Source organism: Callorhinus ursinus, unplaced genomic scaffold (genome assembly GCF_003265705.2).
Source record: "Callorhinus ursinus isolate GAN/ISIS: 27379988/994484 unplaced genomic scaffold, GSC_fseal_2.0 scaffold6, whole genome shotgun sequence".
NCBI classification, from domain to species: Eukaryota; Metazoa; Chordata; class Mammalia; order Carnivora; family Otariidae; genus Callorhinus; species Callorhinus ursinus.
In genome coordinates, this window is record NW_027397068.1 from 29,203,181 (window position 1) to 29,218,793 (window position 15,613).

General features: G+C 35.7%; 1 protein-coding gene across 1 annotated transcript in view; it reads right to left on the reverse strand.

The window, feature by feature from the left end:
• The window catches only part of AK9 (adenylate kinase 9), a 128,050-nt gene that overhangs the window by 36,062 nt on the left and 76,375 nt on the right, over positions 1 to 15,613 (reverse strand). The window contains exons 23-27 of the mRNA XM_025859292.2: positions 13,188 to 13,400; positions 11,227 to 11,487; positions 10,190 to 10,314; positions 6,813 to 7,032; positions 3,056 to 3,121 (exon numbers count right to left, since the gene is read on the reverse strand). Of these exons, the coding sequence (XP_025715077.1) occupies positions 3,056 to 3,121; positions 6,813 to 7,032; positions 10,190 to 10,314; positions 11,227 to 11,487; positions 13,188 to 13,400 (885 nt within the window). The remainder of the gene's footprint in view (positions 1 to 3,055; positions 3,122 to 6,812; positions 7,033 to 10,189; positions 10,315 to 11,226; positions 11,488 to 13,187; positions 13,401 to 15,613) is intronic.

The following is a 15,613-nucleotide window of genomic DNA, read 5'->3' on the forward strand; positions in this document are numbered from 1 at the left end:
AGCTGCTTGGTCCTGAACCTTGTTTCAACCCTCATTTGGACCCTGACTTTGGCTTCCCATTGTACTCATGGTATTTACCTCTATTAACTATTCACCTGGATGTAGTCCCTCACAATTCTGCTGATTTGTGGTCTGGCTCCCTGTCCTGGCTCTTTCTGGCTTTCTCTTGTCTGTGGCTACCCACAGTTTGATAGAAGAGACTGAGGCACCAGAGAAGGAGCCAGTGAACAGGAAGAGAGCCAAGATTCTGGAGCGAGGACCAGGAGCAGAAGCAAGGCCTCTGAGGAGTTGGAAAGTATGCAAACTAAATCTCTATACAAGGTGGTTGATTTATAGATTATTCTTTAGGCACACTTGGAGACTAAAATTCCACAAGATGGCGACATTTTCCTACAAAATTAATGCAAGCAGTCCCCTTGAGACTGAAGTAATTTCTAATGTTAAAAATGTGTTACCTGCTGCAAAAAATTCAGACCGTGAGGGCAATGATTTTTGTTAAGGAGGAGAAGACAAACCTGGGAGGGGCTTTATTTGCATACGGTTCCCCAATTAGTTGTGAAAAGGTGAGTCATGGAGCTGCACATTCTATACAAAAGGCAAATGATGAAAAGGCCACTGGTTCTGTTCATGAAAGCAAGCTCCAGGGTCTATGTAGAGTCAGAATGGATTTGAGTCAGGGTGTCACATTAACTGACTATAGCAATCACACTATGTGATCCTTGAGATGCTACATTTTGTTTAGTCTTTCTTTGTCTGAGGCAGTAGCAGGACATAACATAAAATTCTCATCAAAGGAGTTAAAAAAAATCAATACATAGTTTTCATCTTTGATTCATCAAAAATTTCAGGAATTATCTTCCCAGTTTGTATAAATTTATTGTGTGGGGATACATAGCCAATTTTGTAAAAGACTAAGTCTTAGGAGAGCTAACTTACAAAAACCTACTTAATTTATAAGATAGAATATTGAATTTTTAAACAAAAAATAGTAAGAAATCCCACCATTCTAATGCTAACAAATATTAAAATTATAAATTAAGAACATTTAAAATTTATCCTGAAAACTGATTCTCTTGAGAAAAAGGAGGTTTAACTAAAAAATAGCAAAGAGGGAGAAATTAAAGTATTATTAATTCAGGAAACTAGATATTATTAATTTTTTTCCATTTTACAAAAAAAATCTAGGTTTAGAGAGATTAAGAAACTTGCTCAAAGTTATACAACAGCAACAAAACAACTGTTGAGTGCCTACTATGTGAGGCACCGGGGAGCCAGGAGTGAACAAAGTCAGCAAGTACTGGAGAAAGGATACCAGTTTAGGTCAGCTCAACCCCAAAGTCCGGACTTTTTTGGTAGTATCCTGCTGAGACATGTGGGGTGATTTTAAGATTTCATTTATTTATTTGACAGAGAGAGAGAGAGAACACGCAAGCAGGGGGAGCAGCAGAGGGAGAGGGAGAAGCAGGCTCCCAGCTGAGCAGGGAGCCTGATGCGGGGCTCGATCCCAGGACCCTGAGATCATGACTTGAGCCGAAGGCAGATGCTTAACGACTGAGCCACCCAGGCACCCCTATGAGGTGATTCTTAAGGGGACCACTTGGGATTCCCAAGGGCTAAAGGTAGTAGTAACTATGGTTGAGCCCAGGTTAGGATGTCTGGATTGTTTTTGTTTTTGTTTTTGTTTTTAATCCTAAACATCAGCATGACTCCTTGAACAGAGTAGAATTTCAGAACGTTGCTTGTTCAGGGAATGAACAGTAGAATGAGGCCAGAAACTTCTTTCAATTTTGTTCATGGCTGAACCCCCAGTGTCTGAATAGTGTCAGGCATGCAGTGAGTGCTCAGTTAAGGTTTGCTGACAGACCGGCTGACGGGCTGAATGGATAAGTGAAGATTAAGGCAAATAATGGAGGGTTCTTATTCCTTAGATGGTGCCAGAATGTTCTCAGTCTAATGGTTTTAGATCTACTTTTGGTTGTAGATACTTTGGACAAAGAAACAATTGTTCTGGCCCCTATTCTGCAATGTTTTGACCCCCAGTTACGGTTGCTCCGTGTCAGCAGTCCTCTGTACTTAGGTCCAGCACATCCATACCAGGGGGAGACATGGTTCCACACACAGCAAGTCCTATTTCCTGGATTCCTCGTCTCTCCTTCCCCTTGTTGGGTTGAATGTTTTTATATGGTTGGAAATCAGATCACAGGAGAGTCAGTTTTGAAAAGATGGTACAGGGTGCTTTAGGCCAGAAGGAAATGGCAGAAGGCAGGAACCATCTTATTGTTTGCCTTGGTTACAGGGATTTACTTGTAAGCTGACTGTATAAATATGAGCCTCAGGTAACCTCTTAGAACTAGCACACCTAGTTCTCGTCTCGTCACACCTCCTCTTTAAATTCTGCACCCTTGAGTGAGCTTGGCTATAGCATTGGTGTCAGCTAGGTCATTTCAGGAACAGCTCCTCTCCAAACAAAACAAAATCCACGATCTTCAAGGTTTATCTTTTTGAAAAATCAGCAGATAGAGAAAAGGAGCTTGTACTGAGTGTCCTGCACAACATATAAGTCTGAGAGTTCAGAGGCTCTGCCTCGTTCCATTCTTTATCTCGACATAATCTTTATTTTAGGTCCAGCACAGCTTCACAGTCTCCCTGTCTAGACCTCAATCCCAGACTCCCAGACTATCTCCCTGGGGCACGAGCAGCAAGTGTGAAAGGCAAAAATGAAAATCCAAAAGAAGTGTAGTTTAATGTAGTATTATATTTTGAATTTGATTATTTAAACTTCTTTAGTGGTTTTCCTTCTTTTAAAAATGTTCATTCTCCTGATTATAAAAATAATGAAGGGTCACTGTAAACAATTATGGAATATCAAAAAATATAAAGAAAAAAGTGATATATAATCTTACTACTCAAACATAAACTCTGTGTACTTCCTTCAAGGCATTCTAGGCATCTTTTTATTTTATACTGTTGATATGTAAAAATATATAGAATATATAAATATTATATTATGGATATTCTGCCTTTTTTAAAAAAAGCAACCATTTTATTTACTTACCTCCCCTTTATGTCTTTTTTCTTTCTCTGCTAGAAGTTCAGCCCTTCTTTTAGAAATCATATCATCCTGTTTTAGAAAGAGACATTTAAACATTTTAATGGATAATAAAATTACTTTTTATGTATTAGTATATATATTTTTTCCCAAAGTGGGATTGGCATTTGGAGGAAAGGATGGTAAACTTTCCAGAAAAGCTCATGATGGTGGTAATTATGCTACTTCATCCTGTACCTCTGGAACTTCTCATTAGCTATTTCCCTCTAGAGGGATAAACAGCACGTGGGGGCAGCCATTCTTTCTACAAACGTTAGAACACCTTTTCGAATTTATTATTTATTTGGTTGCTTTGGTAAAGAGGTAGATTATATACATGGAGAAATAGGGAAATACTTGGAAGCAATTTGTTGAAAATGTTTGATAATCTTTTATCATACTAATAAAGTACAGCCTGATAACGTATTAAATAATTTAAGTCATAGTATCTCTCAGAGTTGGAGTTAATTGATTAGCTTTTTTATTGACAAATAGCTCAATGCTTCCAATCTTGGTTTTGTTTTTTTGTTTTGTTTTGTTTTTGGAAACTCTTACTAATAACAAAATACATCTCCCTGTACCTTCCTCCTACCAATAATAGTTCCTTCCCTGTGGCCATTTGGAACACCTACAAGCTCTCTTCAGCATGAAAGCGCTTCACATTATTTAACACTGCTCTCATGTCCCATCTTTGTCTTCCTAGATCCAGATTTGAAAGTCTCAATCTTTGTGCCTTAGTCTAGATCTATAGATTTGCCCTTTCAGGACATGTCTTATAAATGGAATGAAACATATAGTATGTACTATTTTTTTTTAACCTGGCTTCTTTCATTAAGCATAATGATTTTCATCCATGTCGTAGAGTGTTATCAATAGTTTGTTCTTTTTAAATACTGAATGGTATCCATTTTATGGATATAGCACACATTTATTCATTCATCCAGCTTTATAAAATTGTAAGTTATTTAAAGTGTATCTTGTGACGATTTGATATAGATATACAGTGTGAAAGGACTCCTTCCATTTAATTAATGAACACACCCAACACCTCAATATTTATCTTTTTTTTTTTTTGGTGACAACATTTAAGTTCTATTCTCTTAACAAATTTTGATTATACAGTATGATGTTATCAAATATAGTCACCATGTTATACATTAGATCCTCAGATCTTATTCATTTTAGCTGAAAGTTTTTCCCTTTTACCACCTTCTCCCTACTTTCCCCACCCCTCAGTCCCTGGCAACCACTTTTCTATTCTCTGTTTCTATGAGTTTGAATTTTCTTTAGATTCCACATACAAATGATACCATGTACTATTTGTCTTTCCCTGCCTGGTTAATTTCACTGAGCTTAATATCCTCAGGGTCCACCCATGTTGTAAAAGGCAGGATTTTCTTCTTTCTCATGGCTGAATAATGTCCCACTGTACATATAAACACAACATCTTTTTTATCCATTCATCCATTGACATGTTGCTTCCATATTTTGGCTATTGTAAATGCTGCTGCAATGAACACGAGAGTGCAGATGTCTCTTCCATATCCTGTTCTCATTTCCTTTGGATATATACCCAGAAGTAGGATTGCTGGATCATATGGTAGTTGTATTTTAAAATTTTTGAGAAACTTCCATACTATTTTCCTCAGTGGTTGCACCAGTTTACATTCCCACCAAAAGTGCAAAGGATTTCCTTTTCTCCACAGTCCAGCCAACATTTGTTACCTCTTGTCTTTTGATGACAGACATTCTAACAAGTGTAAAGCGATATCTCATTGTGGTTTTGATTTGCATTTCCCTGATGATTAGCGATACCGCACTTTTTCATGTACCTACTAACGATTTGTATGTTTTCTTTGGAAAAATATCTATTCAGAACCTCTGAATTTTTTTCAGATTTTTAATGTATTTTTTAATCAGATTTTTTTTTGCTATTGAGTTGTATAAGTTCTTCATATTTTGTGGATTTTAACCCCAATCAGATGCAAATCAGATATGATTTGCAAATATTTTCTCTCACCCAGTAGAATAACTTTTCATTTCCTTGATGGCTTCCTTTGTTGTGCAAAAGCCTTTTAGTCTGATGTAGTCCCCATTTGGTGACTTTTGCTTTTGGTGTCAAATCTAAAAAAATAATTGCCAAGACCAATGTCAAGGAGGTTACCCCTAAGTTTTCTTTTAGAAGTTTTATGGTTTCAGGTCTTATGTTCAAGTCTTTAATCCATTTTGAGTTGATTTTTATGGATAGTATAGGATAGGGGGCCCAGTTTCATTCTTTTGCATGTAGCAGTCCAATTTTCCCAGCACTTACTGAAGAGACTATCCGTCCTCCATCATGTATCTTTGGCTTCTTTCTTGTAAATTAATTGACAATATAGGCATGAGGTTATTTCTGTGCTCTCTGTTCTGTTCCATTCATCTATGTGTTTAGTCTGCTATTGAACCTCTCTATTGAATTTTTTCAGTTCAGTTATTGTATTCTTCAGCTCTGTGATTTCTCTTTGGTACTTTCTTATATTTTCTATCTCTTTCTTGAAATTCTTACTTTGTTTATGCATTGTTCTCCTGACACTGTGAGCATCTTATGAACATTATTTTGAACTCTTTATCAGATAAATCACTTATCTTTGTTTCAGCAAGGTCTATTTCTGGAGTTTTTGTTTGAAACATATTCCTCATCTCTTTCTTCATTTTCTTTGACTTTGTGTTGGTTTCTGCACATTAGGTAAAGAAGCCACAACTCCTAGTCTTCAGAGTAGTCTTGTGTAGGAGATGAACCTTATCAATCAGCCTGGACTGAGTTTTTGGCTGTCTCTCAAACCTTTGTGATTGCCCAAGCTATTTTCTTTGTTCTCATTGGCTCCCAGTCGTTAAGCATGTGCCACAACCTGTCAGTGTCCCAAAGGGGAGGATCACCCACTGCATAGACAGATTGGAAGCTGGACTCTCAGGCAGCAACTGTTTTGATGTGGGTGATACAGGTATTTTCTCGTTTGTCCAATGTGTACGGGTTGCTCAGCTAGTTTCTGGATTTCTTTCAGAGGGAATTGCTTCATGTGTAGCTGTGTGTGTGGGAGGAGATGAATTCAGGAGGTTCTTATATCACCATCTTGGGTGGGATCCCAGGGTACCCTATCTACCACATTTCATTTATCCATTCATCAGTTGATGGATATTTTGTGGTTTTCACTTTTTGGCTGTTATGAATAATGCTGTTATGAACATTCATATATAAATCTTTATGTGGATCTGCTTTCATTTCTGTTAGATAGGTTCCTAGAAGTGGAATTGCTGGATTCCCTATGACATTTTTGAACATTTTATGTAATACTCCTCAGATTTCAGTTTTAGAAAAGATGTCCTAAACTAATACCTGGATCTTGATGGTGTCATCATTCCAGGAACTAGTGAAAAAGCCACTGAGAAGTTTAATTCTTTATGTTGTCTCTCCCACTTTGCTCCTATGTCTGGTATAGGGATACGTTAGTGCTGCCACTATCTTTAATTTTATTTGCCTTGGAGAGAAAAGCATTAATGTATTGCAAATCACATAGGCCTCAAATAATTTTTAAATATTTAATTATAAATAATATTAATATTTGATTAAAAGTGTTTTCATATTGACTTATTATTAAAATCAGAAAACTACATTTTTGTAAAGACCATTATAATTTGAATAGATGCTGAACAAATTTATTCCCATATTTTTTTACTGGATACATACCTTGATTTTTGCCTTCAATTCTTTGATGAGTTTTTTCCTTTCTAATTTTTTCTTTTGTTTCTGTTTCCACTTTTCAATTTGGGAAGGAAGGAGTCGATCAGAAATATCTTGATCATCAACTTGTATAAAAACAGCAGCATCTGGGAAAAATCCGCATTCCCTCAGAAACAGAGCCTCCTCAGGATATCGTGGGAAACCATCTAATATAAAACCTGTGGAACTTGGTAGAAATTTCATAATTTATTTGCTTAAAATATTATAAATATTGATTTAAAATGAAAAAATATTAATAAATCACAACTTTATATAAGATGTGCAATGAATAGTTTTAAAAGTTTACTGTGGTATCTTTTATTTCTTGTAATATTTCTACTTGTGTAAACATGGTGCGTCTTCTCCCAAATGTATTGAATTAGATTAAAATGATAGTATTTTATACTTACATTTATATTATAGATAAATTCTCTTAAATTTAGTCTTAGTATTTGATGAAAAATTAAGAGAAAATAAGTTCTCTTCTTGGGAGGAATGCCCAGCCTTATGACTGTGTCACCATTATGTAAAGGTGGGTTTGGCCAGCCCACCACTTGTGGGAATCTACCTTTGCATAGTTTTTCTTCTAGTGATACTTCCTTTCAGGAAACAGTTTGTACCCTCTTCCCTGGATTCCCTTATGATCAATGACAATTACTAATGTATGCATACTGGCTCATATGTGTAAGATGATTATGTTCAAATAAAATTATAAAACTTGCCCAGGTATGATGAGACTATAAGGATCAGAAAAATAACTGGAATGTGACTACATTTTTATTATTAACAGGCTTTATGAACTTGGTTTTATTTATTTGAAAAACTCAATATTGGTTCCCTTTTGAATGAGAATTTATCCTGTTTATCTAAAATTTGGCTTGTTTTAGGTATTTATATTTAAACATATGTTTTCTTCCTCATAGGACTTTTATGAAGATTTGACAGTTTGAGGTCTTATCTGACATTTTAAAATATTTCTAATCATATTAAGTGGGCAAATTTTTATATTTTGGCTGTAAAATGTATGCCTTTTTCTTTAGAGATGCCTTCAGCATAGTCTTTTCTGTGAGGAACGATTTCATCCCTACTGTTCCAGCTGTCCCTTTTTTGTCAATGACTTCTAAATCTCTACCTCTATACCCAACTTCTCTTTTGGGTTTCAATTCAGAATTTTCATAAAGCTGCTTAGTTTCTTCATTGATGTGCCCTTCAGGAATTTTATATGCATCATACTGTCAAAAATCAGACTCATTGTTACCCTTCCACACTGCTCTTGCTTCTGACTCACTGGTATTCAGGTGCCAAACTTCAGAGACACTTGGACTGCCCCCCCAACCCCCTCTTGCTTCTCACATATAAGAGCTAAACCCTGGCATGTCCTCTTCTGTACCCACATTTCCATTTCTACCATTACACCTTAGTTCACCTTATTATATCTTATATATCTATATCTGTATAGATATAGATATTGTATTATATCTCTCCAGGACTCATGCAATAGCCCTTTAAAAATGTGTTGATTTTTTCCCCTGATTATAAAAGCATCAAATCTTACTTTAGAAAAATTAGAAAATAGAGAAAAACATGAAAAAGGGCAAGATTATCTATAATCTCATATCCTAGAGATTACTGACATTTTGTTTTGTTTCTTTCCAGCTTGTTCCTTATGTGTCATCTTGCTATTATATTATAAATAACTTTGTATCTTTTTAAACTTAATGTTATATAATAACATTGCTCACGCTATTACAAATTCTTCATTTTAATGGTTGCATAATACTTAGCTATTTTATTTAGGCTTTTTACAATTTCACTTTTTACTCTTTTTTTTTTCTTTGGAGAGAGAGAGCACAAGCAGGGGAAGAGGGAGAAACAGACTCCCCGCTGAGCAGGGAGCCCAACGCTGGGCTCAATCCCAGGACCCTGAGACCATGACCCGAACTGAAGGCAGACACCCAACCGACTGAGCCATCCAGGCGTCCCTCACTTTTTTACTTTTAATTCTTCAATTCATATGCTTTTTTTTTTAATTTAATGTATGGTGTGAGGTCAAGAGCTAAATTAATGAAGAACAACCCATGACTACATTGGTTTTTTGTTGCTGTTTTTTTTTTTTTAAGATTTATTTATTTGAGAGAGAGAGAGAGCATGAGCAGGGGAAAGGGCAGAGGGAGAGGACAAGCAGACCCCATCCTAAGCACAGAGCCTGATGCAGGGCTCGATCCCATGACACTAAGATCATGACCTGAGCCAAAATCAAGAGTTGTGCTTAACTGACGGAGCCACCCAGATGGCTCCCATGACTACATTTTTGCAGTCAACCTGCTTAAGTTTACCACAACTATTGAGCCAATTTAGGCAACAGGAAATTAAAGTTAAAGTTGATGACCAATAACCTCACTCACTCATTTAGGCCATGGACTAGGTGAAAAAGAGTGCCCAGAGGAGCACTGGGACTGGCCAGTTATTTGAATTCTCTATAATATAGTTTATCTCCAAAGTGAGATAATAAAAGTTTCTATTCCATTGGATACTTGTAAGGATTAAGTAAGTTAATCCCATCATTAGTGTACATGGATTTAGAATATGGATACTCAACCCCGACTACACAGTAGAATCACCTGGGGAGCTCTCAAAAATACAATTCTGATTAGGAAATTGTGGCGAAGTTTTAAACTCTGATGGCATGGAGATTCTGAAATTTCTCAGTCCTGTCTGAGGTCAGGCTTGTTCTTGGCTTTTAAGAAAGATAACACTGTGGACAGTTATTAAGTGGTCTTAACTGTAATTATTGAAAGGCTCCAAGAAAAAGAGTCCAGCCCATCATTAGTGTACATGGATTTAGAATATGGATACTCAACCACAACTACACAGTAGAATCACCTGGGGAGCTCTCAAAAATACAAATGCCTGGGTCTCAACCTCACACTTCTAAAAATTTTGATTCAGTTGTTTTGGGGAGGGGGGCCCCTGGCATGTATTTTTTTTTAAATATTTTATTTATTTATTTGAGAGAGAGAGAGATAGTGAGAGAGAGCACAAGTAGGAAGAAGAGGAAGAAGCAGACTCCTTGCTGAGCAGGGAGCCCGATGCGGGACTCGATCCCAGGACCCTGGGATCATGACCTGAGTCGAAACCAAGAGTTGAATACTTAACCATCTGAGCCACCCAGGTGTCCTGGCATCAGTATTTTTAAATTGATTCCTCAGCTGTTTTTAATGTGTAGAATCACTAGTTTATGAGTAAAAGAAAAATCTTAAATTTATGCTGGATTACATTTTTAACTTTTAAGAATAAAGCAAACAAAAGTCAATAATTGTATAATTCTATATAAAATAAGATACCGTATTGGTTCCTTAAGCCACCACTCAGAAAGAATTGTTTCAAGAATTTCGGGAGGCAATGGCTGATTTTCCATTAGATTTAATCTGATTGCTTCTTCTTCTTCTGTAAATTGCACATCTGGAGGCTGAAAACAAAAAAAAATTTTAACTCTGTATTAATAAATAATACTCTATTACATAGTTGATTAGGATAAGACCTTTTCTTCTTAGGTCATTTTTAATACTGCTGCTTGTTAACACTTTAAAACTTGAACTTTTTTCTTTAAATCAATATTTAGTATGACTTAAAATATTAAATTATATATTATAGCTAAGAGGAGTTACTAGTGATTAGCATGGCTGATTTTCAAACATGGCCTCAGGATATCTGTTATCACTTTTTGCTAAGAAATTATTCAATCTACATTACACACCCATAAGGCTTAACTAATTTCTGTCATTTATCTTATAATTCTTCAACCTAGATCCTAATTAAAGGATGGGCCAGCCAGGCAGTCTTCTGGAATATAATCTATACCTGGGTTCATTTACAAGGGAGCATTTGAGAAGAAAAGGGTCTAACTATATCAGAAATGGTTAAAAATGTAGAATTAAGAACTTCCTCTTTACAATCCCAGAAAGAAATCATCTAAGAAATATATAAAATGTCTTACAATGCATCATCAGAATTTAATATTTTGAGATCTCTGCTGGTGCTGGGGCAGATTTTTATATTTGATAGAAAACAGAGAACACAGTAAAGGAAAACCTTATAGTGTAGGTCAGACATATCAAATAACAGAGTCCCTAATAAATGTTAAGCAACAGTCTTGTCAGGGAAAGCTTTTTAGATTTTTATTGGAGTCATGCAAAACTTAGCATTTTGTATTCTAGATGAGCAGTAAGATATGTACTTAACAAATGGGGAGGATGACATATGGGGGCTAATTTTTTTTTCTTCTTCTTAGAAACTTTAGGTTTATACTGCTTATATTCTATTTCCCAAAATTAATACCAGTAAGCATAATTATCTGCAAAGAGAGTATTAATATTACTACCGGCTTCCTTGTATTTTCTTCTTCAATCTTGACTTTGGCCTGAATTGCAAGTTCTTCAAGTTCTTGTTTTGTAAACTGTTCTTCATCAGAATCTTCTTCAAATTCAGTTCCAATTTTCTTTTCGGTTTTGAGCATTAGTTTCTCTTGAAGAAATTCTTCAAACTGAATATGAAAAATGCCCCATTTTTCCGCTAATTGTCTTCCACAGGTGGTTTTGCCAGAACCATGGGGGCCAATAAGGCATATTCTTACTGGAGGAGCCTGCCACAGGGGGTGGGTTGGGGAGAGGTAGGGTAGGAGGAGAGTGAAGACAAGGAAGTTTTGAGTAATTTAGAAAACATAAGGCATGGGGCACCTGGGTGGCTCAGTCGGTTAAGCGACTGCCTTCATCTCAGGTCATGATCCCAGGGTCCTGGGATAGAGCCCTGCATCGGGCTCCCTGCTCGGCGGGAAGCCTGCTTCTCCCTCTCCCACTCCCCCTGCTTGTGTTCCCTTTCTCGCTGTCTCTGTCAATTAAATAAATAAATAAAATCTTTAGGAAACAGAAGTCTTATTAATTGCTCTCCCTAAAACTGAATTATCACTTCACAACACCAACAGTGTCAGAAGGCACAACCATATACATATTTTAGTAGTCTTCCTGGGCACCATATAAAAATTGAAGTTCATGAAAACAGCCCAAATTATTCAGAAGCATTTAAATTGTGTTCTATATGTTCTGTTTAAGAAAGCATTGGAATTAGGGGCACTGGCTGGCTCAGTCAGTAGAACATGCAACCATTGACCTCAGGGTTGTGAGTTCAAGCCCCAGGTTGGGTGTGGAGCCTACATCATCAGGCAAAAAAAAAAAAGGCATTGGTGTTCTTGAAAGTATAAGTGACAATGTATTGTGATTTGTATATTTTGATCTTGTAATCCCATGCTAGGGAATTATACTAATAAAATAATTCAAGAGAAACAAAGCATGACATGCCCAAAGATTTCCTAAGTACTATTTCATATCCACAATGACAAATCACACTATGAAAATACTGTGAAAAATGTCTAACAATTAGATGTTAAAATGGTACATCAAAATGATGAAGCATCATGAGGTCTATGTAGAAATATATAAGCTTTCATTGATATAATGTTAAGTGAAAAAGTAGATTATAAAATATTATATACACTGGAAAGAATATATATCCATGTGGAAGAGGGTGAAAGTGAAATAAAAAAAAATGAAGGTTCTTGTCTAAAGCTGGTGCATTTATGTGTGTGCTTTATTTTTGAAATGGATAAAATACTGCCACCATGTGTTCTTTTATTATGGTAGTAAAATATACATCACATAAAATTTACCATTTTAACCATTTTTTCAGTTTAAATTCAAGTATCTGTTTATTGAGATGGTATATTTAAATACCATAAAATCCACCCTTTTAATGTATACAATTCAGTAGTTTTGAGTATATGCATTTTAACCATTTTTAAGCGTATAAATCAATGGCAATAAGTACATTCACAATGTGGTGCAACCATCACCACTATCCATTTCCAGAACTTTTTCATCATCCCACACTGAAATCTTGTACCCACCATTAAACAATAACTCCATTCTCTTCCCTGCCTACCCCCAAGCTCCTTGCAACCATTATTCTATTTTCTGTTCCTGTGAAATTGCCCACTTACACATCTGGCTCTTAATGTAGCAAGCAATAAATGTAGCTGTGTCTTTTTACTTCAGCTAAAAAGACAGATAGTATGTGTTGGTTTGAAACAAGTCATTATTGCAGAAATCAAAAAAGATAATTATTTTACTTTATATTCCAAAAAGTTGCTCTTGGAACTTAGATATTTTCACCATATTGTTATATCAGATTGGGGACTTCACTATTAAGTAAAACGATGAATGTTGGCAGTAAGTCCTTGAAAAAGCACTCAGGAGGAATCATTAGGATTGCTAGGAATATTGTTTTCACCTTTAATGGTTCTTTATGAGCCACGTACTCCTCGGGATGCTCCAGAAACTTCTCTTTAGCTTCAGGACTTGAAAAGTAGTAGATTTTTTCTCGATATTTAGCTGCTTCATCTATGCTGCCTGGTTGTAGGATGAAGTTTTCTTTGAGAAACACTGGACAAAAGTGCTTTGTATCTCCCAAGTGCCTTCTCTTCTCCTTAATTCTATCTTCATTCTACAAATATTATTCAGTTTGGAGAACAGTATTAAAAGTATTTTGATGTAAGACTAAAAATTAAGTAAAAGTAAATTAAAATAATGCATCTTGAGTAATATTGAAGCCATAACAAGATATTTTTAAAACAATCCACAAAAGTCCAGTTCATGTACTAATTTAATTATTAAAACATCAGTTTCTCAAATCCCTCTGAGTTCACATCTTGAATAATGTCTACTCCATAACAGTATGTCTTTAAAACACTCAACAATTTTATGTGTACACTTCCAGACCCTTTTCCAAAGTATATCCTACCAATATACATATAAAAATAAACACATATTTAGGGATAGACACAGTATTTTAAAAAAATACCAATGGGATAATACTCTACAAGATTATTCTACAACAAGCCTCTTTTATTCCCCCCAAACAAGATATAACGAACAACTTTCTGTAAAGGTGCAAACATGAGACAAATCTATACTTTTCTTGCACCACTCTTGTTCAATTTTTATATGAGAGTTACGCAAATTCCAAAAATGAGCAGGGAAGTATTGCTATTTTTTTATGATGTGGAAGACTTTTAAGATTTTATTTATTTATTTATTTAGAGAGTGTAAGTGGGGGGAGGGGCGGCAGGAGAGGGAGAAAGAGAATCCCAAGCAGACTCTGCTTTGAGCATCATGTGATGCGGGACTTGATCTCATGACCCTGAGATCATGACTTGAGCTGAAATCAAGAATCTGATGCTTAACCAACTGAGCCACTCAGGTGCCCCTATGTGGAAGATTTTAAGCAACACAGGAATTATCTAATCAACAAAGGTATATTAGAAATGATTTGTAATTCCCCTCTATCTTTTTTGTTTGTTCAGCTTTTATAGTTCTTCCTAAACAAATTTTAGTAATTCATATTTTGAAAATCCTTTTTATCTTGACTTTAAAATTTATTAGTATAAAGTTCCTATAATTTAAAACAACCCTGTTTTTAAAATTTGATTATATACCCATTTTTGTTTCAAATGTTATTTGCTTCTTCTTTTTACCTAATTAGACTTGTTAGAAGTTGGCCTATTTTATTACACTTGCCAGTGGACCAACTTTTCATTTTTTGAAATTAGGTTTACTGTTTTTATTTTGTATTCTTTTCCTATTTTGTTAATTTTTGCCTTTATTCTCCTTTCTACATTCTTTTGGGGTTTTTTGTGCTTTTTTCCCAGATTCTGGAGTTGAATCCTTAATTAATTTTTCCTGCTAATAAGCTCACTTCAGGTAGGGTTGCCAGACTTAAAAAGTAAGAATGTGGCTTCCAGTTATATTTGAATTTCAGATAACAAATAATTTTTGTACCACACACAGAAATTATTCTTTTATCTGAATTCAAATATAACTGGGTATCATGTTTTTTTTTTTTAATCTGGCAACTATAATTTCACTCTGCCATACTATAAAGCATTTATATGTGATTTTTCTTGAAGGGTTAGAAAATAATATATATATTTTTTTAATTTGAAGCTGAAATGTATAATCTATCAAAATTAAGGATTTTGATAAAGTTGAAATAAGGTCATGTGACATTTAAAATTGTGTTGAATTCTCAAATCTTTGAGATTTCTCAGTGCTCATCAAGGTAAGTGCACTCTTAATCTCCTTCAGTTATTTCCCCCACCCCCCCCACCCTTCCCCTCTTTCCCACCTTCTCAGTCTTAAACAACTGCTGGGGTAGGCAGCAGGAATCCACAACATCCGCAAGGAGGAAACTGTATGGCATTATTTACCACTATGGGCTAGATGAGTGCCTGGAGACAGACATCAGAGGGACCAGAGTATTAAGATGTCAAGTCCTAGGAGGAATTTTTTGCAGGGATCTCTGGATTTCCTGGGGAATGTCAGCATCAGCAACTACCAGGGAAGTGCTTGTGGTCTCTCTGGCCCACAAAAGACCAACAAGGAGGTGTATGGGTGGGAAGAGTCCTCCCCAACCCTGCATCTAGGCAAGTATGAGAAATCCTAACCAGGCTTGTCTTAGGCCTTCAGCCTTATCTACCTCTATACTCCTGATCTATGGGGAGAGACACCACTTTGCCTTTTATAATTTTTGAGAATGCTGTCACCTAAAGCACTCCAGCAATTGTCCTGAACCCTACTGAGAAAAAAAAAAAGAAAAAAGAAAAAAGAAAACCACCACCCATGCAAGGGATCCTAGCCAATTGAAAGATCAGTCAGATC